The sequence below is a fragment of the Tyto alba genome, unplaced genomic scaffold (genome assembly GCF_018691265.1).
Source record: "Tyto alba isolate M040663 unplaced genomic scaffold, T.alba_DEE_v4.0 Super-Scaffold_26, whole genome shotgun sequence".
Taxonomy (NCBI): Eukaryota; Metazoa; Chordata; class Aves; order Strigiformes; family Tytonidae; genus Tyto; species Tyto alba.
This window is the reverse complement of record NW_024881300.1, coordinates 23,868,364-23,889,610: the sequence shown is the minus strand read 5'-3', so window position 1 is coordinate 23,889,610 and position 21,247 is coordinate 23,868,364. Positions and strand designations below refer to the sequence as shown.

At 40.3% G+C, this 21,247-nt stretch overlaps 1 protein-coding gene across 4 annotated transcripts in view; it reads right to left on the bottom strand.

Moving 5' to 3' along the window:
• ADAT1 (adenosine deaminase tRNA specific 1) overlaps window positions 1-21,247 on the bottom strand; it is a 33,484-nt gene that overhangs the window by 11,140 nt on the left and 1,097 nt on the right. For 2 of the 4 annotated variants that reach the window (XM_042797351.1, XM_032981747.2), the window contains exons 3-10: window positions 20,786-20,854; window positions 19,134-19,188; window positions 18,254-18,384; window positions 16,236-16,854; window positions 11,672-11,762; window positions 11,126-11,228; window positions 8,625-8,724; window positions 5,877-5,963 (exon numbers count right to left, since the gene is read on the bottom strand). In XM_042797351.1, the coding sequence (XP_042653285.1) occupies window positions 5,877-5,963; window positions 8,625-8,724; window positions 11,126-11,228; window positions 11,672-11,762; window positions 16,236-16,854; window positions 18,254-18,384; window positions 19,134-19,188; window positions 20,786-20,854 (1,255 nt within the window). Of the gene's footprint in view, window positions 1-5,876; window positions 5,964-8,624; window positions 8,725-11,125; window positions 11,272-11,671; window positions 11,763-16,235; window positions 16,855-18,253; window positions 18,385-19,133; window positions 19,189-20,785; window positions 20,855-21,247 lie in introns of all 4 variants that reach the window. The other 2 variants (XM_032981749.2, XM_032981750.2) reach the window with 2 other exon arrangements.

Below are 21,247 nucleotides of genomic sequence, written 5' to 3'. Positions count from 1 at the left end.
TAAAAACACACATACTTGTATTTAGGAGATCACATTGAGGATGGTCAAAGATCAAAAAAGAATTACACAACACACATCTCTGGACTGGCTCAGTCTTGTTAAAGGTGAAACAGCTGCTTCCCTTGCATTTGCTGTAAATGCCCATATATAGATACAGATCCAGATAAAGGTAGATAGACAGACAGGTAGATTCCACCTGACACTAAGCCAAGAGAAAGACTCCAATGCCTAGCTGTTCTTCATTTCTTCCTTGTGAAATGTTGCTCTTTTTCCTGAATCTGCTGGCAGATCAATAGCTCTTCAACTCATATGTAGTAGTCTGAGTCAATTTAACCAAAACACATACGGGATTTTTCTAAACCAGATTATTCCAACAGACCTTTCTTTGGAAATTGTTACAGTAGACAGTAAGGGAAAACATAGCTAGCACAAAAGCAGAATAGACAGTAAGGAACAGCTCAGTATTTTCACCCCACTGTATGAGCTACAAGAGCACATGTGACCGCAGCCTCTTGGGGTCTCATTCTCCAAGCAGACAACATCACTGCAGGATTTAACAGTGGATGCAACAAAGCTGCATTTTAAACAGCTTCCTCAAAGATCTGTCAAAATCAGACAGACTTAATGCAGAAGGTCAGCATGCATTAAAGTTTCTAAGAAATTTTCAACATATATAAAAGAAAAATGCTTTCAAATTCAAAGTACATTATATCTGCGTAAAAACCTCACATGATTTGTCTGCGTCTCAGCTATGGTAGGGCCATTAAGGCTCCGAGCATTACTAATGAAGAACCTGTGACTTTCTGTGGCAGAAGCGAACACTAGTTTGCTGCCCCAGGCAAAATCCAGTACAATCATACAATCTCCAGCCTATCCAGGTCTGCCTAACCACATTCCTTTTGTTTCCCTTTACTATTTAAATCTCAACCCTACACTACTGTGTGAGACAGAGTGATTCTCATGGCTGTGTGGCAGAGACGTGATAGGTGATCCACAGATTTCATTCTGTAAAGTATCACACTCTTGGAAAAAGCCTTATACCGATCACCATTATGCCTGAAAACATTCATGTGCTCAGCCATGTGCAAAACTGAGCAGAAATTGGCTCACAATCAAGACAGGCTGCAAAGGAAAGAAATACACTGCTGCAATACCTTCTCAGCAACAAACGCTACCTTCAGTTTCAAACATTTACATTCAACCCATAAAGTACTTTTGAGATTACAGACCTCTTGCACATGAAAAATATTGATATAAGCACAAGGTAATAACCAAAACATTACTCGTATACAAAAATGAACGAATTGCATCCAAGAGGGCAAAAGCTCACAGACCTTCAATACATAAAACTCCGTCGTGAGACCATAGTGACAGCGGGCCAGGAAACCATACTTGGCCTGATTCTATTAGTATCCTCTTCAATGCTTCAGATAAAATGCAGTCATTGCAGGCAAACTTTGTAATTGACACCAAATTGTTAAGAAGATACAGAATAAAGTCAGAGAGTGAGCTAACTCAATGAGGGAGTTCCACTCAAATACACGCTTTAACAGCAATGTAAGGTTTTGCAGCATTTGGAAGATTGTTACTGCATTGCTATGTCTAGCTTGGGAGAACAGATTTTCAAAGCATTATTGAAAAATTGGAAAATGAGCTTTGCAGCTTTTTCCAATGTCATCTGACGTGGAAAAAATAAATCACACAGAGGAAAAGATATAGAAGCTCGATAGAGTAACTAAAAAAAAAAAAAGCAAGTCTTGAGATAATTATGATGGGTAAATACCTTCACGGGGCAGAAAATATTACTTAATAAAAGGCTCTTCAATCTGGCGAAGACCTAACAAGCATCTGTGGCGTATTATAGAAAAGATTTTCTTAGCTCAGAGGACCTAACTGTTCCACAGGCCTGTATGCAGTGGTAGGACCATCACAGGAATTGTTTAATGTATAAACTTTAAAGAGAAAACAGAAAAGGGACTAGAAAAATTACTAGAAAATTGCAATAAAATTCTTGCCAAACGTGGTTGTTTTCTTTTTTTTTTTTTTTTTAACTGGAAAACAGCAGTAATAGTTCAACTGCACCCCTCCCATGGCTGGCAGTTCCTTACATTCACCCTCAGCCACTCCAGCAGGAAATATTTAGCTGTCACCTGGTGGAATCCTTTTGTTTTTCATAAACAAACACTGCAAAAAATCTTGAACATGAAGGCCAAGCGAAGTTTTTATACTTTAGTCTAGATATTTAAATCTTAAAGCCATCTGAAAGTCCTTGCACTCCTCCGCACAAGAGCCCACTTGAACCATCCATACTGCGGACTGAATGGGAAGGAGGAAGAAAGCACAATCTTAATTGTGACAGCTCCTGACTACAATTTAAGAGGATCAGTCAGCCATTTAACAAGCCCAGCAAGAAACTCAGGGAAGGTTTATGTTAAAATGTCTCCCTTAGATTCAAAGGGTTGCACAGCCAGCCACACCTTGCACAAACAGCAATGCCTGGTGACTTTGTATGGTGGATGCCACTGTATGACAAAAGAAGGCTTTTGCTTCCTCAGGTGATGAACAAGCCGTGGGTTTATTCTACCAGCAGGGAGAAAAACACAACAATGCAGAAAACCTCCTTTGCCATATTACCACCACATAATCTGCAAACAACAATAATACTGCAGAGGTTTTTACATCACAATTCAGATTAGCAATGGCACAACGCTGCCCACTGGTGGGTCATCATTCCTTTGACAGTGAGCATGGAAAATGTGGGGAAAAAAAAATGGATTTATTTAGCAGTAATTTCAAAATATTAACATGAAACAGCACGTGAGAGGGAGTCAAAGGAAGAGAATGAAGAATGGCAGGTGGAGATAAGAGGTTATAAAGAAACAAATGACACTTTAGATAGTCTATCCAGATGAGTGACAATTTAAGTAAGGCACAGAAGACACAGATCAAAGAAATTATCAGAAGGACAAAAGGAAGAGGGACAGCACAATACAGCATTATCTGGTTCCCAGTGAAGAAGTAGCTAATGCCAGCCAAACACTACACCTCCTTCTCACAGTCTCAGCTGAAAGCAAATAAACTAAATCCTGAAAAAAACAACTGCTGAATATTATGCTTAGCATTGTAGCTAAGCTACACTGCTACAAATTCCTAAACTTAGGAGTTTAGGAGAGCCAGGAAAGTTCTGCTCCCTGTAGGCTCTCTACCTGTTCCAATTAAACAGTTCCCACACTGAGCCTCTGGAGAGAAGTGAAGAATGCAAGAGAAAGGAAGGCACAAAAATCAGGAGAAGCAGCTTCAGGATCCAGGGCAGAAAACAAAAGGACATCAGAATCAGTATACTAGTTCCATGTAAAGCCTTAACTGCCCCAGTATCCTAGGTCTGACAGAGGACAACAGTAGATGAAGGGTTAAGTAAAGAATGATCCTTGTCCTAATATACCCTACAACAACCAAGACAAGCTGTTCAGCAAATCTTAAAGGACTACAGAATGAGATTTCCTTGACGAAGCAGAAAGCATGGGAGGCAAAAGACCGAAAAGTAGACTAGAAGAGGCAGGGCAGGAAATTAGGGGCAAAGTGGGAAAACAAAACTGGATGATGGCATAGCACTAGAGCCAACCATCTGTGCGAGGGGATAACAAGATACATATGAATGGGAAGAAAATATAAAACTGGGTAACAGTGAAGTAGACAGGAATTCAGAGAAAACAATTTGAGAGTGTGGGATTTCTTATCTGAAGTCCACTCAAATTCAGACGACAAGGAGTAAAGGAAGAAAAACAAAGAAAACACATCAGAATATCATATAGAAAGAGAAGAAAAAGGAAGCAGCAATACAAAGACTTTTTTTACTTTGCTTTTTATGTGAAGAGTAGGAAAAATAAAGACTTCAAAAGGTAAGCAACCAGACAAGCTGACCGGTGAGCTAGCACCTCTACTGTATAAGTAGAGTTTGTGCAGCCTAAAATTTACGCCACATCTGCAAATCAGCTGGACTTTGTCAGAAGCTCAGACAGAAAAATGGTAGAGGACAAAAAAGTCAAAAGGAAATTACAAAGCCACTGGAGCCTAGAAAAGCCCTGAGGTGAAGTGACTTTATGTATGCAGCACATGATCAGCACAATGAGTCACCTACCCAGCAATGCACCAGCTCACACTATTAGAGGCTAATAATTTTATATTTAAAACTGAATTAAGGAGAAAGGGTATCTCTACATATAGAATCAGTTGGAACCATTTCAGCAACAGCGTGGCTCATGTTGACATCAGAACTTTAAAACAGTTGTGAGACACTTCCACAGATGCAGAAGGTAATCTTTAATTCACAAAAATCAAAAGCAAGCAAGATCTAATAATTAAAGATCCAAGGTGCCTTATTTTGGCTAAGTTCATCTCATCTAATGTCTTGGTAGCATGAAAGGCAGAAATGTCCTATCTCCCCTGCTTCCAGCCACGCATACCTTCCTACATACTTTGCATGGGTTTTATTATCTGTTTTAGCTTTCCATGAGCCAATTCAGCTCATTAATCCGCCAGAAAACACAGAAGACAAGGAAATTGTTTTCTGCCATGTTAGCCAGTTGAACTGGCTCACCATGAGGTTGCAGAAGCACTACCGATACAAGGGAGACAATGGGAATCTACAGCCAGTATCAGCAGAAACTGCTGCAGGACCATCCCCATCGGCAGCTACAAGCAGTTAAATTAGATCAACAGCTGGTAAAATTGCATCCCAGAGCTGGTGAAATCATACCAGGAAATAAGTCTAAAATCAAATAAGCCTTTCAAGGCAATGGATTTGCAACCTTCTACATCTCTCAGAATCCTTAAGCCAAAGTGAGAGATAAGTGTCTGTATATATGAAACTGTGCCCTCCTCTGGGGCTGGAATACCACCAAATACTTAATGCCCATAATACAGTGCCAAACCGGACGATTACGGCAGGAAACTCCCACCTGATAAACCAAACCTGTTTTGAGTAATGTAAGAGAAACATCGAAGTATGGCTTCGCCAGACAAAAGCTTTCTGTTCTTCCTAGAAAGTCTCCATCTAAGTAATGTATGCTTGCAGAAAGAATCCTACATACTATCTCACCTTATTAGCTCTTACTCCATCATACGCTTAGATGAAAAAACATTTTAGCCTAGACTTTTCTAAAAAAAATTTTAAAAATAAATATTTTTTTCCCCTCAAACTATTCCTTCTTGTGAAACAAAGAAGTGGCATTAGATAGCATTACTAAACACCAAACAGATATCAATAACTCCACGACAATTTTGGGATGGGGGGCTTCAGCGCCACCAAGTGTACAGTGCTGCAGGCAGTTGATCTAACAGCTTACATTTTCAAAAAAGATACTACCTCCTCCTCTCATCTCCTTCACTCCTTCTTCCCCAGCAGTCCGCTGCTTCTTTCAGACAAGACCACTTCAACTCAGAAAAAAAAACAAACCAAAACAAAACATCAAAATGTAGTATTTTCTGCCAAGACAGCAGGTTGAAGAGGGCTATAGCAATGTCCAATGACAAGTCTCCACTGAGCAGCAACAGTTTACCCTTTCGAAAAACAGCAAGCCTTCAGAAGAAATCAGCTGCCCCAAATTCTTACCTCCAAACAATCAAACCACCTGCAACTTCTTCTTTCTGTCATTAATACATAAGATGTGATAGCTACTTCTCCAAGGAGATGATTAAAAAGACCAAAAAGGAAAGTCTTCCTAAACCATCAATCACATACCATATTTTTCAACTATTAAATTTTAACAGTGAACTTATCTAAAGTGAGATTCATGATTCATTCTGGCATTGTAACAGTATTCTTGAGTTTTATTAAGATAAATTCACTCTTTTAGATATAACAAAAAAGTCTTTACCGGAGAGTGTCTGGTAGATCCTCTTGTGAAATACTTGTCACTAGCTTTTGGAATGTGTGGAAAAGTTCCACTTTGCAAATCTTGGATCTGATGGGGAAAAAAATAAATAAATAAAATCAGAAATTCTGATGGAAAACAGAAATCAGAAATGCACTTCCTCGTACAGCTCACAGTACTGTATCCCAGCTGAACGTTTCCAATAAAAAAAACATTACGTTCACTTCTCAAAGAATGTACAAAGTACTCCACAATTTAACTTCTCCTACCCCATCTAAGCTGCCCACCCGCCTTTCCCCTTCATTTTAAATGTTATATTGACAAAGAGCTGCATTGCACCCATTGTCCCAGCCAGTGCTCCATCAGCTTGCAGGGAGAACATTTTAATATCCTCACATTGTTATCTGTGTGAGCCTGCACTGTCATAAGCTCACAACTACAGCAAGGTTTAGCCAGAAGGACTAGTCTCAGAACTGATCAAACAAGCACAGAAGGACTTCAAAGGCTTGTTCAAACTGGCAAGCTTTGTATTATTCAGAACAAATAAAAGAACCAGCAGAAACATGTGGAACCATGCTATCCTTTCCACAAAGGTGCCAAGGGCAAATTCAGCAACAGCTACAGGGCAGTTAAATACAAAGAGGGTCATCAAAAAATACAGTGAAAGTTTGAAATGTCTTTTGAAGATACCATACGCATCTCTTGACAGCTTTAAGCCTTTCTCTTCCCCCAAAGAGAAGTCAAACAGAAGAGCTGTTTATAAAGCATGGTTTGTTTTTTGAAAGCCTCAGCTAGTTTCTCCATTTAATTAAATTCTCTTTATACACTTGTCTTAACAATGACTGATTCAGTTCTCCAACATGGGCAACCTGATTCTACAGTAGCACTGAAAAAAACCACCAATCAAAAAAATCTTCCTATTTTGCTAGCATGTTCTTTGAGAACCCCTAAAACATCATCTTCATGTTAATCTGTCAAAGGTTCCTATTGTAGCTTTTGGTGTTTTAGTTAATTTAGGATTAACAAAAACACATACCACACATCTACCTACAAATTCCTTATAGTCAGTCAGCTTTACCTTCCTTGATACTTAGTGTTATCTAGCATAGTGAGACAGGGGAAGGAAAAAAACAAAACAAGACAAAACAAAACAACAAAAATATAAACACCACACCCCATCAATCACCCTAAGATCCCCTGAGGGGAAAAACCAGGGTAGAAATACAAGTCTTGTTTATTATTAAACACACCCACACCCCCCCCCCCTCCAATATGGCTACAAATTCCTCATTTTCATGATAAAAGTTCCTTTTCTGACTATTTATCATGTAAGCATAAACAGTTTACTTATTCCATTGCATTGTTTTTAATCCCAATATCCTAAGGAAACGAGACCTTTGCAATCACAGAGTCTCGTAGGCCCTCCCTAGTAACTTTGGAATGTTTTAGTGAATTCTAAGCACATGTAAAAACGAGAGGAGGACCTCTCAACAGTAAGTTCCTACAGTTTTGTGCAAACTGTCAGCTAGTAGATGGCTCTACAGTTTTAGAGTTGATATACAAATGCAAAGTAACAATTTTAAGCCTATTGAGAAAAAGGGGTTGGTTGTTTGGATCTTTCACACATCTTCTGGAGTACATTACACACCACATGTTGAAAACTAATACTCTACTCTGCACATAAAGCCTGTCTCAAAAGACATGCTAAGTCACCCAGGTCACCTGTGCTAACAATATCCCAGACACCAATACTGGTCACAAATCACAAAGTTCCCAGTCCTCTTCTTTCCAGGAAAAACTTGGAAATACTAGGATTTACCAGGATAAACTTCAGTCAAGTCAGACCTAACTTTGAGAAGCTCAGAATGTGCGACTTGCAGGCACGTGAATGAATTCTCCACAAGAATTGTCTAAACTCTCATTATCGTTTTATTCGCTACTGTCAGGATTATCTTCTTCCTCCCAGAAATCCTGGGAACCACTGATAAATTTGTAGTATAGACAGTCAGCGACCAAAACATGACCCCAACCTTCAAGCTGAACCTTCCACAGAACAATGATAATTTTAGTCACTTCACCTAAACTGAGGAAAGTGTAGAGATGGAGAAATTTGTCTGCAGGTGTTTACAAGTAATTTCTCTCAACCACAAGGAAAATACATAACTGTTTCTTTAAACATATAGCTGATAGAAGGTTATGATGTTTCTTAAAAAGAACACAATGTCAAGACAACAACTGGAAAGGTGGTATGTTTTGTGTTAAGAATTTGCTGCGAGCATTTCACAACATTTTCAAACTTTAAGGCAGAATGTCATATTTCAAAGCAACACTTTTAACAATCATACATAGAGGTTAGCTGGCCTCTTACAGGAAAAGAAATCTGTAAAAAGAGGACCTGCAACACATTTCCTTCAGTCATCAACACAAAAGATACAAAGCAAAAATTCTGCTAACTTCACCAATAAATAAGCTGTCTTTTAATAAAAATTGATCATAGTCCCCTACCACCATTATCTACAATGCTCTCTCTATTCAACATTGACAAAGAAGAAATAGAATAAACTTCTTAGCCCTCACCCAACTTCTGTCGTTCCAACTCCCCTTCTCTCCCCGCTCCCTACCTTTCCCCTTTCTCCCCACTCCCTAGATTTCCTTCTGCTCTGTCAATGCACTACACATCACATAAGCTGACAGAGGCATGTATGCTAACAAATACAATACACGCCTCCAGATATCACAACATTCTCACACCTGCTCTGACGGCTCCCAATTCCTTTCTTTGTTGTTCCCTGACGGAAGCCATCTGAGGTGACATCCAGAGGTTGCTCAGGGACTGCACTCCAACTGATAGCTGTAAAAGAAAGGATGATGAGCAAGGGATGTGCTCTCATCACAAAAGCTGAACTCAACAGTTCCTTTCATTCTATGTGTTCACGTGACACCATGCTGCTTCCCAAAATAATTCAAACTAGAAAGAGGACCGTGGTTCTCTAGGGCCGAGATTCCAGTACCTAAAAGAACAGGTAAATTCTGTTTAATTTAAATAAATAAATAAATAATATACATGCACACAAACACACAGAGCTTTCACCTTAATCAGGTCCTTCAAGTATCCCTGCCTCTAAATATTTGACCACCAGCTTCGTATTTCTCCCCTTTTTAGGGGGATTCTGTATTTTTTTGTGCATCCTGTCCAGACAAAGCATGAAGGAATTTCCAAGTCAGACGGCGTATTTTCATATCAGGCTGTAAAATACTCCCCCCAAGCTACTTGCACCAGTCACTCTGTTTTCCGTATTAATTTATTGTGTGCTATTATTTTATGGTGTATTGTATACTCAGAATTGTTCTCTGTTTGATAACTGACATACATCAAATATCTGTAGACTTTACTTGAAAAACATTATTAGCAAGTAGTCAAAAATAATTTCTTGGAAGAGATAGCAAGTGCCAACAACATTATCCTTTACCCCCGTTCTGATAACCTTATTACCATCTTAGACCATAAATTTCTTAATGCTGAAACTCTGAATATCGTACTGATTTACAAATAACTAGCAAAGCATCAGTAGCATCTTAGCAGAAACAAAACGGATTGAAATGCCCAATCTGTCCCTCCACTGACTAACAACTGTTCCTTTAACTTCTACTGCCTTCCGACAGTTTTCGTTCCTAAGTTCTCCCATTTATCTGTGTTCCTAACAGGCAAAACAGTCGCACGTGCATTAACTCTAAAGACAAATTTCACAGTTTCCCTCCTTCATGATACCATCTTGCCATTCAAGATGCTCCAAAAGTACACATCATAAAGCATATTATAGAGAGATTGATTACATTAATCACACTTGTATTATGATTCAACAGTATGCTGAAATTGCTGTAATCTGCTAACAGTAAGCTGTATGTGCACTGTGATTCAGGTACAATGCTGTATCACTCTACTAAATTAAAATCCTGTGTAATGTCAAATAATATGGAATGCATACAACTGGTATTAAACATTAAACCCTCCACATATGGAGTATTTAAAACCCCCTGGTCAGAGGATATCAGAATCTGATGAGCAGACTAGAATTTACTTAAAGTAAAACATTTTCTGTTCTTTCATTTCTTCATGGTTATCACAAGCTTCAAAATATTAAAGATTGCATTTTTCCTTTTAAAAATACCAGCCGAGATGTTTTTATCAAGCATATTTCAATACTCAGTGTAACAGCCCTGAATTTAGTTTATTCTGAATTTCACCCCTTCCAGAAAAAAAATCAACCTGGCATAACTCATACATGCAAAAAAGTGTGATAAAGCATCATTCATATTTATTTAACAGAATGACCTGAGTAACTGTACAGAAAGAAAGGCATACACAGGAATTTAGACACAGATCTTTATCTATTTAGGCTTCAGATCTTTATCCCTAAGTGAATTGGCACCATTTTTCAATGATGGATTTTGTTTCTTATCTCACAGAATCAAATATTTTCCCTCCTTGCACCTGTAAATAACTCCAATTTAATAAAACTGAATTCCATTAAGGAACCCTTTGTTTCCGTTCTATTTTATCATCAGCTCTATTGTAATAGAATAGCTTCCAGTTCCAATTAAGCCAGAAACAGTGTACAACAGGAGAAGGTAGGCACGTCCAAGTTTCTTTAAACTGCTTAACCATACACATACAGTGGCAGTTTTATTATTTTTATTCCCCTCAAATGAGACCGTGCTGCTAAATCACAGCGTGACTTGCATATTCATTCATCACCATGACAAAAAAATGCAATGTCCAGAGCCTCCATCAATTAAACCTTTACACTATACTACTCTGTATTCCTTCTACGTTCAGAGATTTCTGGAGCAATTACAAACATAACTCAGCATGGCAAGTCTTCTGTTCATTACCAAGGAGAATGCAAAACTAACTGAAACCAGAAGTCTTCTGATATTTCCGTTTTCTTATTGGCCTCAGAACTTCTGCTATCTCTGGTTATTTTCTGTCTTTGTTTAGATTGTAAATGCTTAAGGGCATCAACCAAGTGTTTATTCAGTCTGAAAACTCCCTACAGGGAACAAGAAGCTGATCTGAATATTTATTAATTATTAACAATTAAGTTCCTGCTGAAATTAATTTCTTGCTGTAAGTCACATTTTGCCTCTAGCACTGGCAATGAATGGTATTTCATTTTAAGAAAACAACAAAATCACTGAATTTCTAGTCAGACTGCTGCACACAGTTATGCAACTAGCCCAAGTTAACTCACCTGCACTACAAGGAACAAGTTTTGTTCTGTTGTTAGTTTGAACTTCCTGAATTGCCTGGCGGCTGTGTTCAAATCGAAGATCTGATTGCAGCAGCTTAACCTCCTGAGTGAGAAAACCAGCTGGTAAAAGTGAGATGTGCTGACACCTAAAGTGAACATGCAAAAATGCAAGTGATAGCAAATATGAGTATAATCTCATCTTTGTTCCTTTAAATTACTGTTACACACTGAATGGGATTAAGATCATATTATGAGGAAAAAACTGCATGTGTTTAAGTCATCATAATATTTACATAGAGCAGGAATGAATTAAGACTGAGGTTCATACTGTCAGATGTAAAAGTCTAAAAAAATGCCTTACTTTGCAACCTAAGACTAATGAAGCTGGGCAAATTCTTGTCCCAGGTGTTACAGAGGAAAGGATTACTGAGTAAACTCCACCAGATAAGTAACTAGAGTTTCCCCTATTAATATATGACCTCTTTTATAACTGTCCTAGAAGGATGCAAGGGTATGGAGAAAAGAAGTTACTAAACAAAGTCAAACCTTGCAGATGAACTGATGTAGTAACTGCCTCTTAAAGGGGTGGTTCATCTCCTCAGTTTGTCTTGCTCTTTCTCTCCACCGATTCAATTTCCTAAACAAGAAAAATATCCACTTCCTATCCTTTTATTGCTGGGTTAGTTTTCATCAACTCAAGGATCTGAGGAGCAAGAAAGCCAAATGAATCTCCTCACTTAGCAGCAGTACACTTCATATCTCACACAAATTTCCATGTGGTGACAGGTTGTGTTCTCAGAGCTCAACTACTCACAGCAGGGAGAAAAATGAAATACTGGATGCAATTCAGATCAAAGAAGCAAATTGTTATCACCATGGAAATGCTCATAAGCTTTCCACTCTAACTGTCACATGCTAAGTGTCCTGAACCACCTCAGTAAATCACAGAATGGCTGAGGTGGGAAGGGACCTCCACAGGTCAACTGGCCCAACCCCTCCCTGCTAAAGCAGGGCCACCTACAGGCAGCTGCTCTGGACCACATTCAGACCACTTTCAAGTATCTCCAAGGTGGGAGACTCCACAGCCTCTCTGGGCAACCTCTGCCAGCGCTCTGTCACTCGCACGGTAAGAAGGTGTTTCCTGATGTTCAGAGGGAACCCCCTGTGTTTCCGTCTGTGCCCACTGCCTCTTGTCCTGCCCCTGGGCACCACCGAAAACAGCCTAGCTCCATTTTCCTTGCACCTTCTCTTCAGGTATTTATACCATTGATAAGATCCTCCTCCGAGCCTTCTCTTCTCTAGGCTGAACACAGTCCCAGCTCTCCCAGCCTTTCCTCACAGGAGAGATGCTCCAGTCCCTGAAATATCTTCGAGGCCCTTTGTTGGGCTCTCTCCAGTATGTCCGTGTCTCTCTTGTACCAAGGAGCCCAGAACTGGACACAGCACTCCAGGTGTGGCCTCACCGGTGCCAGGACAGAGGAAAGATCACCTCCCTGGACCTGCTGGCATTACTTTGCTGAACGCAGCCCAGGATACCATTAGTCTTCTTTCCTGCCAGGGCACAGTGCTGGCTCACGTTCAACTTGAAGTCTAGCAGGATCCTCAGTCCTTTTCTGCAAAGCTTCTTTCCAGCTGGGCAGCCTGTGAGTTAATGTCTCAAACATTCATCAAATAAATTAACTGACTGCCTAAGAAAGCACAGAGTGCATCAAAGCGTGCATAGCTCTGCTCCCTTGCGGTTGTATCAACAAATTCTCTAGATTGTCTAAAAGGGAGGAAATGTAGACTGAGTGAAATCATTTTTTCAGGTTAATGCCCACACTTTAATTCAAATCTGCACTGATGTTCTAAGGGGGTCCATTAAACACCTGCTCTATTGCATAAGCCTGTTACTTGTATAAACAACGCACACCTTGCTAACAACTATACCCTTGAAGAACTAAAAAACCAAAAAAAAACAAAAACAAAAAACAAACAAACAAAAAAAAAAACACCAACCAAAACGGTAAGAGGGAAACGTGTTGCCCCAGAGGAGCCAAAGGCTGGATGATTGCCCAAGAAGCATGAAGCTTGTGGTAACTGGGGTAAAGGCGGCAAGGGGAGATCACCACCACCGACCCAATTGGACGAAAGGGTTAATGCACCCCATCCCCCCCTCAATGCATGCGCAGAACCCATGCTCCACCTTCTCCTCACCTCATGCAAATAAATTCATGGAAAACTCTCCTCTTTTCATTTAGTATGCAAATCAGCAGGTAAGACAAACTTAAAAGGCAAGAGAGAATGTTGCTGGGTGTGCACCCACCACCCAAGATTACCAGACTTGAGACAACTCTGGAACCTGGGATGGTGATCCCGATTCTTTGGCTTTCTTTCTCTCCCTTCTTCTTTTACTTCCTTTCTTTTCTTACAGATTTATCAATAAGAGACCATATCGCTTACTATCCTTTCCAAGTTTAAGTCGTTTCTACCAAGTAAAACATTTTAACCGGTCGCTTGGTGTCATTTCACCTTAATTTAACCTGAGGGGATCATGAAATCCCTACAAATCTCTGGGCTACCTAGCCCAGGCCCCCAATATGTATTGATGCATGGGGCTGTTTCTCCCTAGGTGCGGGTCTTTGCACTTCCCTCTGTTGAACTTCATGAGGTTCCTACCTTTCTCCAGCCTGTCAAGGTCCCTCTGGACGGCAGCACAATCCCCTGGCGTATCATCCACCCCTCCCCAGTTTTGAGTCACCAGTAAACTTGCTGGGGATACACTCCACCCCATCATCCAGATCACTAATGAAGATGTTAAACCAGAATGGACCTAGTACTGACCCCTGGGGTACATGGCTAGTTACACCTCCAACTACACTTTGTCCAATGATCACCACCCTCTGGGCTTAGTCATTGAGCTAGCTTTCAATCCATGTCATTGTCTGCTCATCCAGCCAATACTTTAACAGATTCTCAATGAACATCTTACAAGAGGCAGTGTCAAAAAACTTACTGAAGTCTAACCAGACAATATCCACTACTGCACTCTCCTCATCTACCAGGCTAGTCACTTCACCACAGAAGTTCAGGTTGGTCAAGCACAACTTCTCCTTGCCGACTATCCATGTCGACTACTTCTGACGATTTTCCTGTCCTTCATGTGACTAGAAATGGTTTCCAGGATTAGCTGCTCCATCTCCTTCCCAGGGATCGAGGTGACGCTGACCAGCCTGTAGTTCCCTGGGTCCTCCTTCTTGCCCTTCTTAAAGAATGGAGTGACATTTGCTTTCCTTCAGTCTTTGGGAACTTCTCCCAGCTGGCACGATCAATCAAAGGTTATCGGGATTGACCTCACAGTGACAACTGACAGCTCCCTCAGCAATCTTGAGTGCATCCCATCAGGGCCCAGGGACTTATGCATGTCTAGCGTTCTTAAGTATTCCTCGACCTGATCCTCTTCCACCAAGGGTATGTTCTCCTTGCTCCAGACTTTCCCCCTGGTTCTCTAAGAGCTGAGGTTTCTGAAGGCTGGTCTTGCTAGCAAAGATTGAGGCAAAGAAAGCAATCACTACCTCAGCCTTTTCCACATCCTGTGTAACCAGGTTCCCCATCTCATTCAGCAGTAAGACTATATTTTCCCTAGCGTTCCTTTTGCCACCTACGTACTTAGAGAAGCCCTTCTGGTCTTTGACACCCCTTACCAGATTCAATTCCAGTTGGGCTTTAGCTTTCCCAACCTCATCTCTGCATACAGAGACGCTGTCCCTACATTCCTCCTAGGTTACCTGCCCTTTTTTCCACCCTCCATATACTTCCTTTTCATATTTGAGTTTGGCCAGGAGCTTCTTGTTCATCCACGCAGTCCTCATGCTTTTTTGCCTGACCTCCTATTCATCAGGATGGACCACTCTTGAGCTTGGAGGAGGTGATCCTTTAATATTAACAAGTTTTTAAGGGCCCCTCTTGCCTCCAGGGCTTTATCCCATGACTCTTCCAAGCAGATCTTTGAAGAGGCTGAAGTCTGCTCTCCTGAAGTCCATGGTTGTGAGCTTGCTTTTTACTCTCCTCCCTCCCCTGAGAATCCTGATTTCCACCATCTCCTGGTCACTGCAACTAAGGCCTCCTTTGACCTTTATATCCCCAATGAGCCCCTCGCTTCTAGCAAGTATGAGGTCCAGCAGAGTACCTCTCCCCGTCGGCTACTCTGTCTGACATTTAAATCATTCCTAAAAGTGGATCAGGTTCAAAAATTCCACTTATTTTTATACGGCAGATCAGGAGGCTGAGAAACTAGTATGCCAAAGACAGTTGCAGAGCCACAAACCTCATCCTTCACAGGAGCAGAAGGTCCGGAGTCTCATGGTAGAACCTCAAGTGCGTCCCTACAAAAGGTAAGCTTTTTGCACTGAACATCTAAATCAGTGTGAATGTAAGCAGTGAAGTTGACCAGTGAGAGATATTTGCTTGTATGCAAGTGTGAAGCCTCCCAGAAGCATTGTTTTGCTAAAAAAGAAACAAACTAGCAACATTAATAGAAACAAGCACAGACATGAAATCATGACTTTCCAATCTGTTTGTCGAACAGCACTCATCTTTCTAAACTTAAATATACTCCACCACTCCACAGAAAATTCTACATTAGGTCTAGAACTCAGTTTCCGTGGGCTACGCAGCACACCTTAAAGATATTCTAAATGATTTTGTGGAGTACGGATAACTGAGTAAGTTAAAACTTTTCTTGACCCTGTTTGAGGAAATAAAATCAGGAAGAAGGCAAGAAAAGTTCAACTTCACTACACCGAGTTTGTGTCCTTCTCACTGCTTTTTCTGCTGGAAGGCTTCTAGAAAAAATCTCAAGTGGGTAACCGTCCCTCACTGTTTTGTGAAGGGACAACCAAGGGGATCCTGAATCTAACGGAAATTCTGTAGTGAATCTTTAAGTCTGACGTATCAGCAGTAGTCACTTCTCCATACTACACACAGCTACTTTCTGAAAATGTGAATTTGCAGTAATTCAGATTTTCTGTAAATGACTTTGGTGCACAGTCCTGATATTTGCACAACACATGTTGTCTTCCATAACTCAGTCTCTATAGATGCTATCTGATTTCCAAAGGACAGCACTTACCTTCCAATAATTGCTCTCCGCATAGCTTCTTGGCTATATGGACACTTCCCCACTACAATTGCTGACAGATACACTGGATACTGCAGAAAATGCATCAGAAGAGCTCCTTGACACCCTAACACATTCCAGCGAGCCAGTTTATCACTACAGGACATAGAGCACGTTCTGTCCCCACGACCTGGCTTCACTCGTAATAATCCCACACAGTGATACCCTAGCCCAGGTATTTGGGCATCACCCAGCTCTCCAGGTACACATTTTGCTCCAGTTCTATAAACATCTACTACCTTCGGTTCCCTTAAGCCAGTCTCCTTATTAGCTGTTTGCATCACTGCAGAACATTCACAGCTCTTTGGGTTTGTGTCACTTTCTCGTCTCACAGATGCTTTCTGAACAGTCAGGTCTTCAGCGATTACAGAAAAATAACCGTCATTGTCAGTTTTCACTCTCTTGGTTATATGATTATTTGCTGTTGCCTCCAATTTCCTTTTATCTTCTGGACTCAAATGATCACGGTTACTTCTACACTCTGATGATTGTCCAGTTGCATCATCTCCAGTCACTGGCTTAGAAAGCTGGTTCTCTGGTTCACCAATTGGAATAATAGAAGCATCTCCACCTAGAACAAGAGAAACCACATCAAAATTGGCCAACAGCACATCTCTCGTGACTGAAACACATTGCACCAGTAATATTATGACTGATACTAGCTTTGAGAGATCTGCACTCAGGAAACATTAACTATGAGAATGCACTTTTCAAACAATGTTGCCCTGCACAAAGATGAATCGGACTCCACTGAAATTTGAGTCAACACGTGTTTAATTTCAAGTTTCGCATTCTACCTAAGAAATAATCAAAAAAGCAGTATTTAAAACAGAAATTGTAAAGTAAAAGGTGTCAAAAGGCATCTGACAGACTACAAGCAGTGCTGAAGCCTCACAGGAAAACTAGTCTGATCTAACAAAACAGTACAAACTTCAAAATGAATAAATAAAGAAAAAACTATCAAAAAAGGATGGAAATTTTAATCTGTATCACTAAAACAAGCTCAAAAGTAAAACTCTGGAGATCAGTTCAAAGCAAATAAAGCCTAACAGGCATGTGAGAACACCAGTCAGGAAATCATTCTTGCTATTAAATTTGAAGATGTGGATTCTATTCCTATATTGCACGAACAAAGAAAACCATCAATAGCATATTCCAGCAATGCCATCAGAATCATGAATGAGCAACTAATTCATTAAGTGAAGAACTGATAAGGCAAATTTTGAGATTGCTTAGACTTCTTTGCTTTGGTAACAGGCTAGCAGCTGAAGAACACACTGGTAAGAGCGTGGCAACATGGAGACATCCAACAAGCTGGTAGACCAAGAGGTCGTATTCATACATTTTGCCAGTAGATACTCATCTTTGTGGTGCTGTGGTTTTAGAAACACACGAAGAGCATTTTCTGTGACAAAACAAAGTTGCATTCCATTTCATATGAAGTTTCAAGTTGTTGTTGGTGTTTTGTTGTTTTTCCAGAGTTTGATTTTGGTTTGTTGTTACTTTCGGGGGGGGGGGCGGGGTGTCTTGGTTTGTTTTAGTGTTTGGGTTGGGGTTTTTTGATGCGGTCTTTGTTTTGTCAGGGCTTTTTTTAGGAACTCTTGTAAAAATATCAATGTCTTTTATTAAAATTTGATTCCAAGGAGACAAAGCAACCAGGAAATATGACATGACCTCTGACAAGTACATTAGTTTCTAGAAAACAGTAGCCATTGTTTAAAGACGAAGTAAAGCACTACAGTATATAATGACCAGTATATTGGATTTACTGACTTCTCATTAATCACATCCAGTGAGATAAAATGCCAAATATATCTGTGAAGGATCAGCCAAGTACATACTAGGGCACACACTGATAACATGAGTTACTGCCTCACTCTCACTTCAGACCACAGAGAGACCAAAGGCGAGAAAGGGGCAGAAAAGATTCTACAAGCAGGCGTGAAATTGGCTCACTTCAGCACACTCACATGGGGTATGACTGGAGAAGAAAACGAATATGATATTTGGTTTGAGCTTCCATTTCCCAGTTTCAGTTCCTGGAATAAAAATACTGCATTGCTGATGGGAAGCTGCCAGCCACATCTGATGGAGAAGATACCTGTCAAGCAGAAAGTTTTCATGAAACATGTACTTCATTTTTGATGCACAGGAAAACAACAAAAATTAGAGGCCCACTAGGGCCTGTTCTTTCCTGAAGTTTATGAGGAGTCAATCAGTTATGCCTCTGCAGACAGATGATATCCAACATACTCCATAAACACAAACACATCATTGGAACCTTAGTAACTGAGCTCAAAGGCTTGGATTCAGTTATCTTCTCAAATCATGTATCTAAGGTCCCCTCCTACGACTCTGTATTTTCACCTGCACTGCAACTTGCCCGATTCTGTGAAAGCCAGTTTAGTGGCATTAAAACTGCAAGAAATGTACCCGTCTCTGTAGCACTACTATTCTCCCGGCTCCTTGAACCAGCTTATCACCCATGTGAACAAAAGGACTGGTATGTGGGAAACAGCAAAAAGGCTACCCTCGACAGCTAGTCGTCAGACCTGCATTGACAGCACATGAAATCAGATCCTACTTTTTCCATGCAGAAGCTCTACAAGAATGAAGAAACAAGCTTTTGTGAAAGGGCCTTACCACCACCCAGAAGTGTAAAAATCAGGTTAAACACCTGCTAACAAAGGGGGAAAAAGTGCTGCCTACACAGAAGTAATACTCTTTCATTGAATTCTCATCCCTGAAGCTGCAAAATCTGGCTGTTTCATCTCTAGGCCAAAACCATTTGCATCACAGCAACCAACCTCAAGCGGCACTGAATAACAGCACATGAATTTCATGCCTCACCTTTGGAAGCTCCTCTTGGCCACAATTTCAGCATGACTGTCATTCAGAATGTCTCCTAAAGCAACCAACAAATGAGAATAATATGCATCATTACTGAAAAGGAGATGAACAAAGCAAACATAATTTGACATATGACGGTTCTCCAGATTTGTTAGCAGCTGAAGGTTTAACACTGGCGTGAGGTTACTGCAGCATATTTAAACTTCCAGTCATTACAAAAGGAGGTCAATAGCCTACACAAATGAGGGATAAAAGTCTTCGAAGCAAGTCAGAGACTTGTTTGAATACCAGATTTTAACTCTTCTGCTATCTGAAATCCTTTGAGCTGAATAAACACTGGCTTCCTTCAAAACCTTCCTGATGTTTGTAAAGTAAATAGTAAAGCTTGAAATTCTCAGATTCAACATAGCGTCCAGAAAATTTAAAGTGTTTGTTAAGCTTTTGGTTGAAGTTTCTTATTGCACTGTGTCCTACAATTTAAATTGCTTTTCTTGTGTAAACCTGGTAAATATCAGAATTATCTACATTTCGTCTTCAGATTTCTTGCGGTGTCTGCTTATTGCGGTATCTGAAGGAATAGGATCTGTAGATCAGCTTTTATTTCACGAATAAAAGGCCAAGTGATAAAAATCTAAACGTTTAAAAGTCAATCATTAACATAACCGACTAACCAGGTTAATTTAAAAATTAAGATCACTGAAGACAAACAACAGAGAGAGGAACTAGCTTTCCTTTTTTCTAGTCGAATTTCTACTTTGACTCTCACTCAATACCTAGACTGTAAGTAGTACAACAGTTTAATCACAATTTTCCTAGATCAGTCAGAAAAATGTCAGTACTAATACTCTTCCAAGATGGCTAAGTCACAAGAAACATCCACAAAAAACTAAGAGAATTTAGTTTCTTCTCTTTTGCTCCACTAATCCGTTTCAGGATGTCATACTGAACACAAAACAACATAAAATTGTTGCATGCAAAACTTTCTCCTATCTTGCTCTACTCCTCCTCTGAAATCTAAAGGCGGAAAGCCCCGTACCTACATATTCACACACACTTTTCCTCCTTAGTCACTTCTCAGCATTCAGATGCATTCTGAGTAAAAAAAAATAAGATACGCAGAGCAAGCAAAGTCCTGCAATAAATGGTAAGAAATGCTGGCTGTGTGAAGTCATGTATCTTTCCCATATAATTATCATGCAAACACTTAAAATTATCTATCTGCAGAATATACAGTAAGGGAGAAAAAGACTCCTAGTGCCTTTCTGGTGCCACCTGTACCCTAACACGGCAGTTGGTATCTTTCGCATCAAACCACCATAAAACTGAACAAGTGACTGAAGTACAATTATTTTGCTCATGTTTTGTTTTGCTTTTAGTTAGGAAGTCTTTGGGTATGCAGACCCAGAGCCTAAACTACACATTTCCACATATAAAAAGTTTATTCACTTTTAAGGCAGCAAGTGCTGTAAACTTTCAGGGCAGCCATTCTGGCTGACAAAGCCCCTCTCCTTTTGATGAGGTGAGGTCTGCCTTACACTTCTGGCTGCAATCCAGAAGTCTGAGCTCAATGCCTTGGACATTTTAATTGATTCTATGACACCAGCAAGAAAGTAGCATAGGTAGTCTGTTCTTGAATTTTACACCATACCTACCAGTTTTTCTCATTTTGTTTTGGCCAATGCATTTTGTTCCAGTTCCCATAGCCACAACTTCTTTTGTTACTGAAAAATGAAACATTAACTGAATGAACTATCACCAGAAGCATTGCTCTTACAGTCATTCCAGTAAGACGACACACAGAACATTGTGTAGAAGTGAAGGTACAGGGAGGCAGGCCATGCAACATTCCAGAAAGGAGACAGGATCAGCTAGAGAACTGAACATGGCAGGCAGAATCACTAGTGCTAGGAAGTCTATGATCCCACAGCAGGAGTGCTAACACAGGCTTGATATGCTAGGCAACACAAAGTAGACACTGGCATAGGATTCCTCAAACACCTAAGAAAGAAGCATGGGATACAATTTGCATGACAACATGAACGTGCCAGTAAGGGAAAAGATGATGGTGAACAAATGCACAATGTAATAATGCAGTCTGTTGAAGGAGAGCGAAC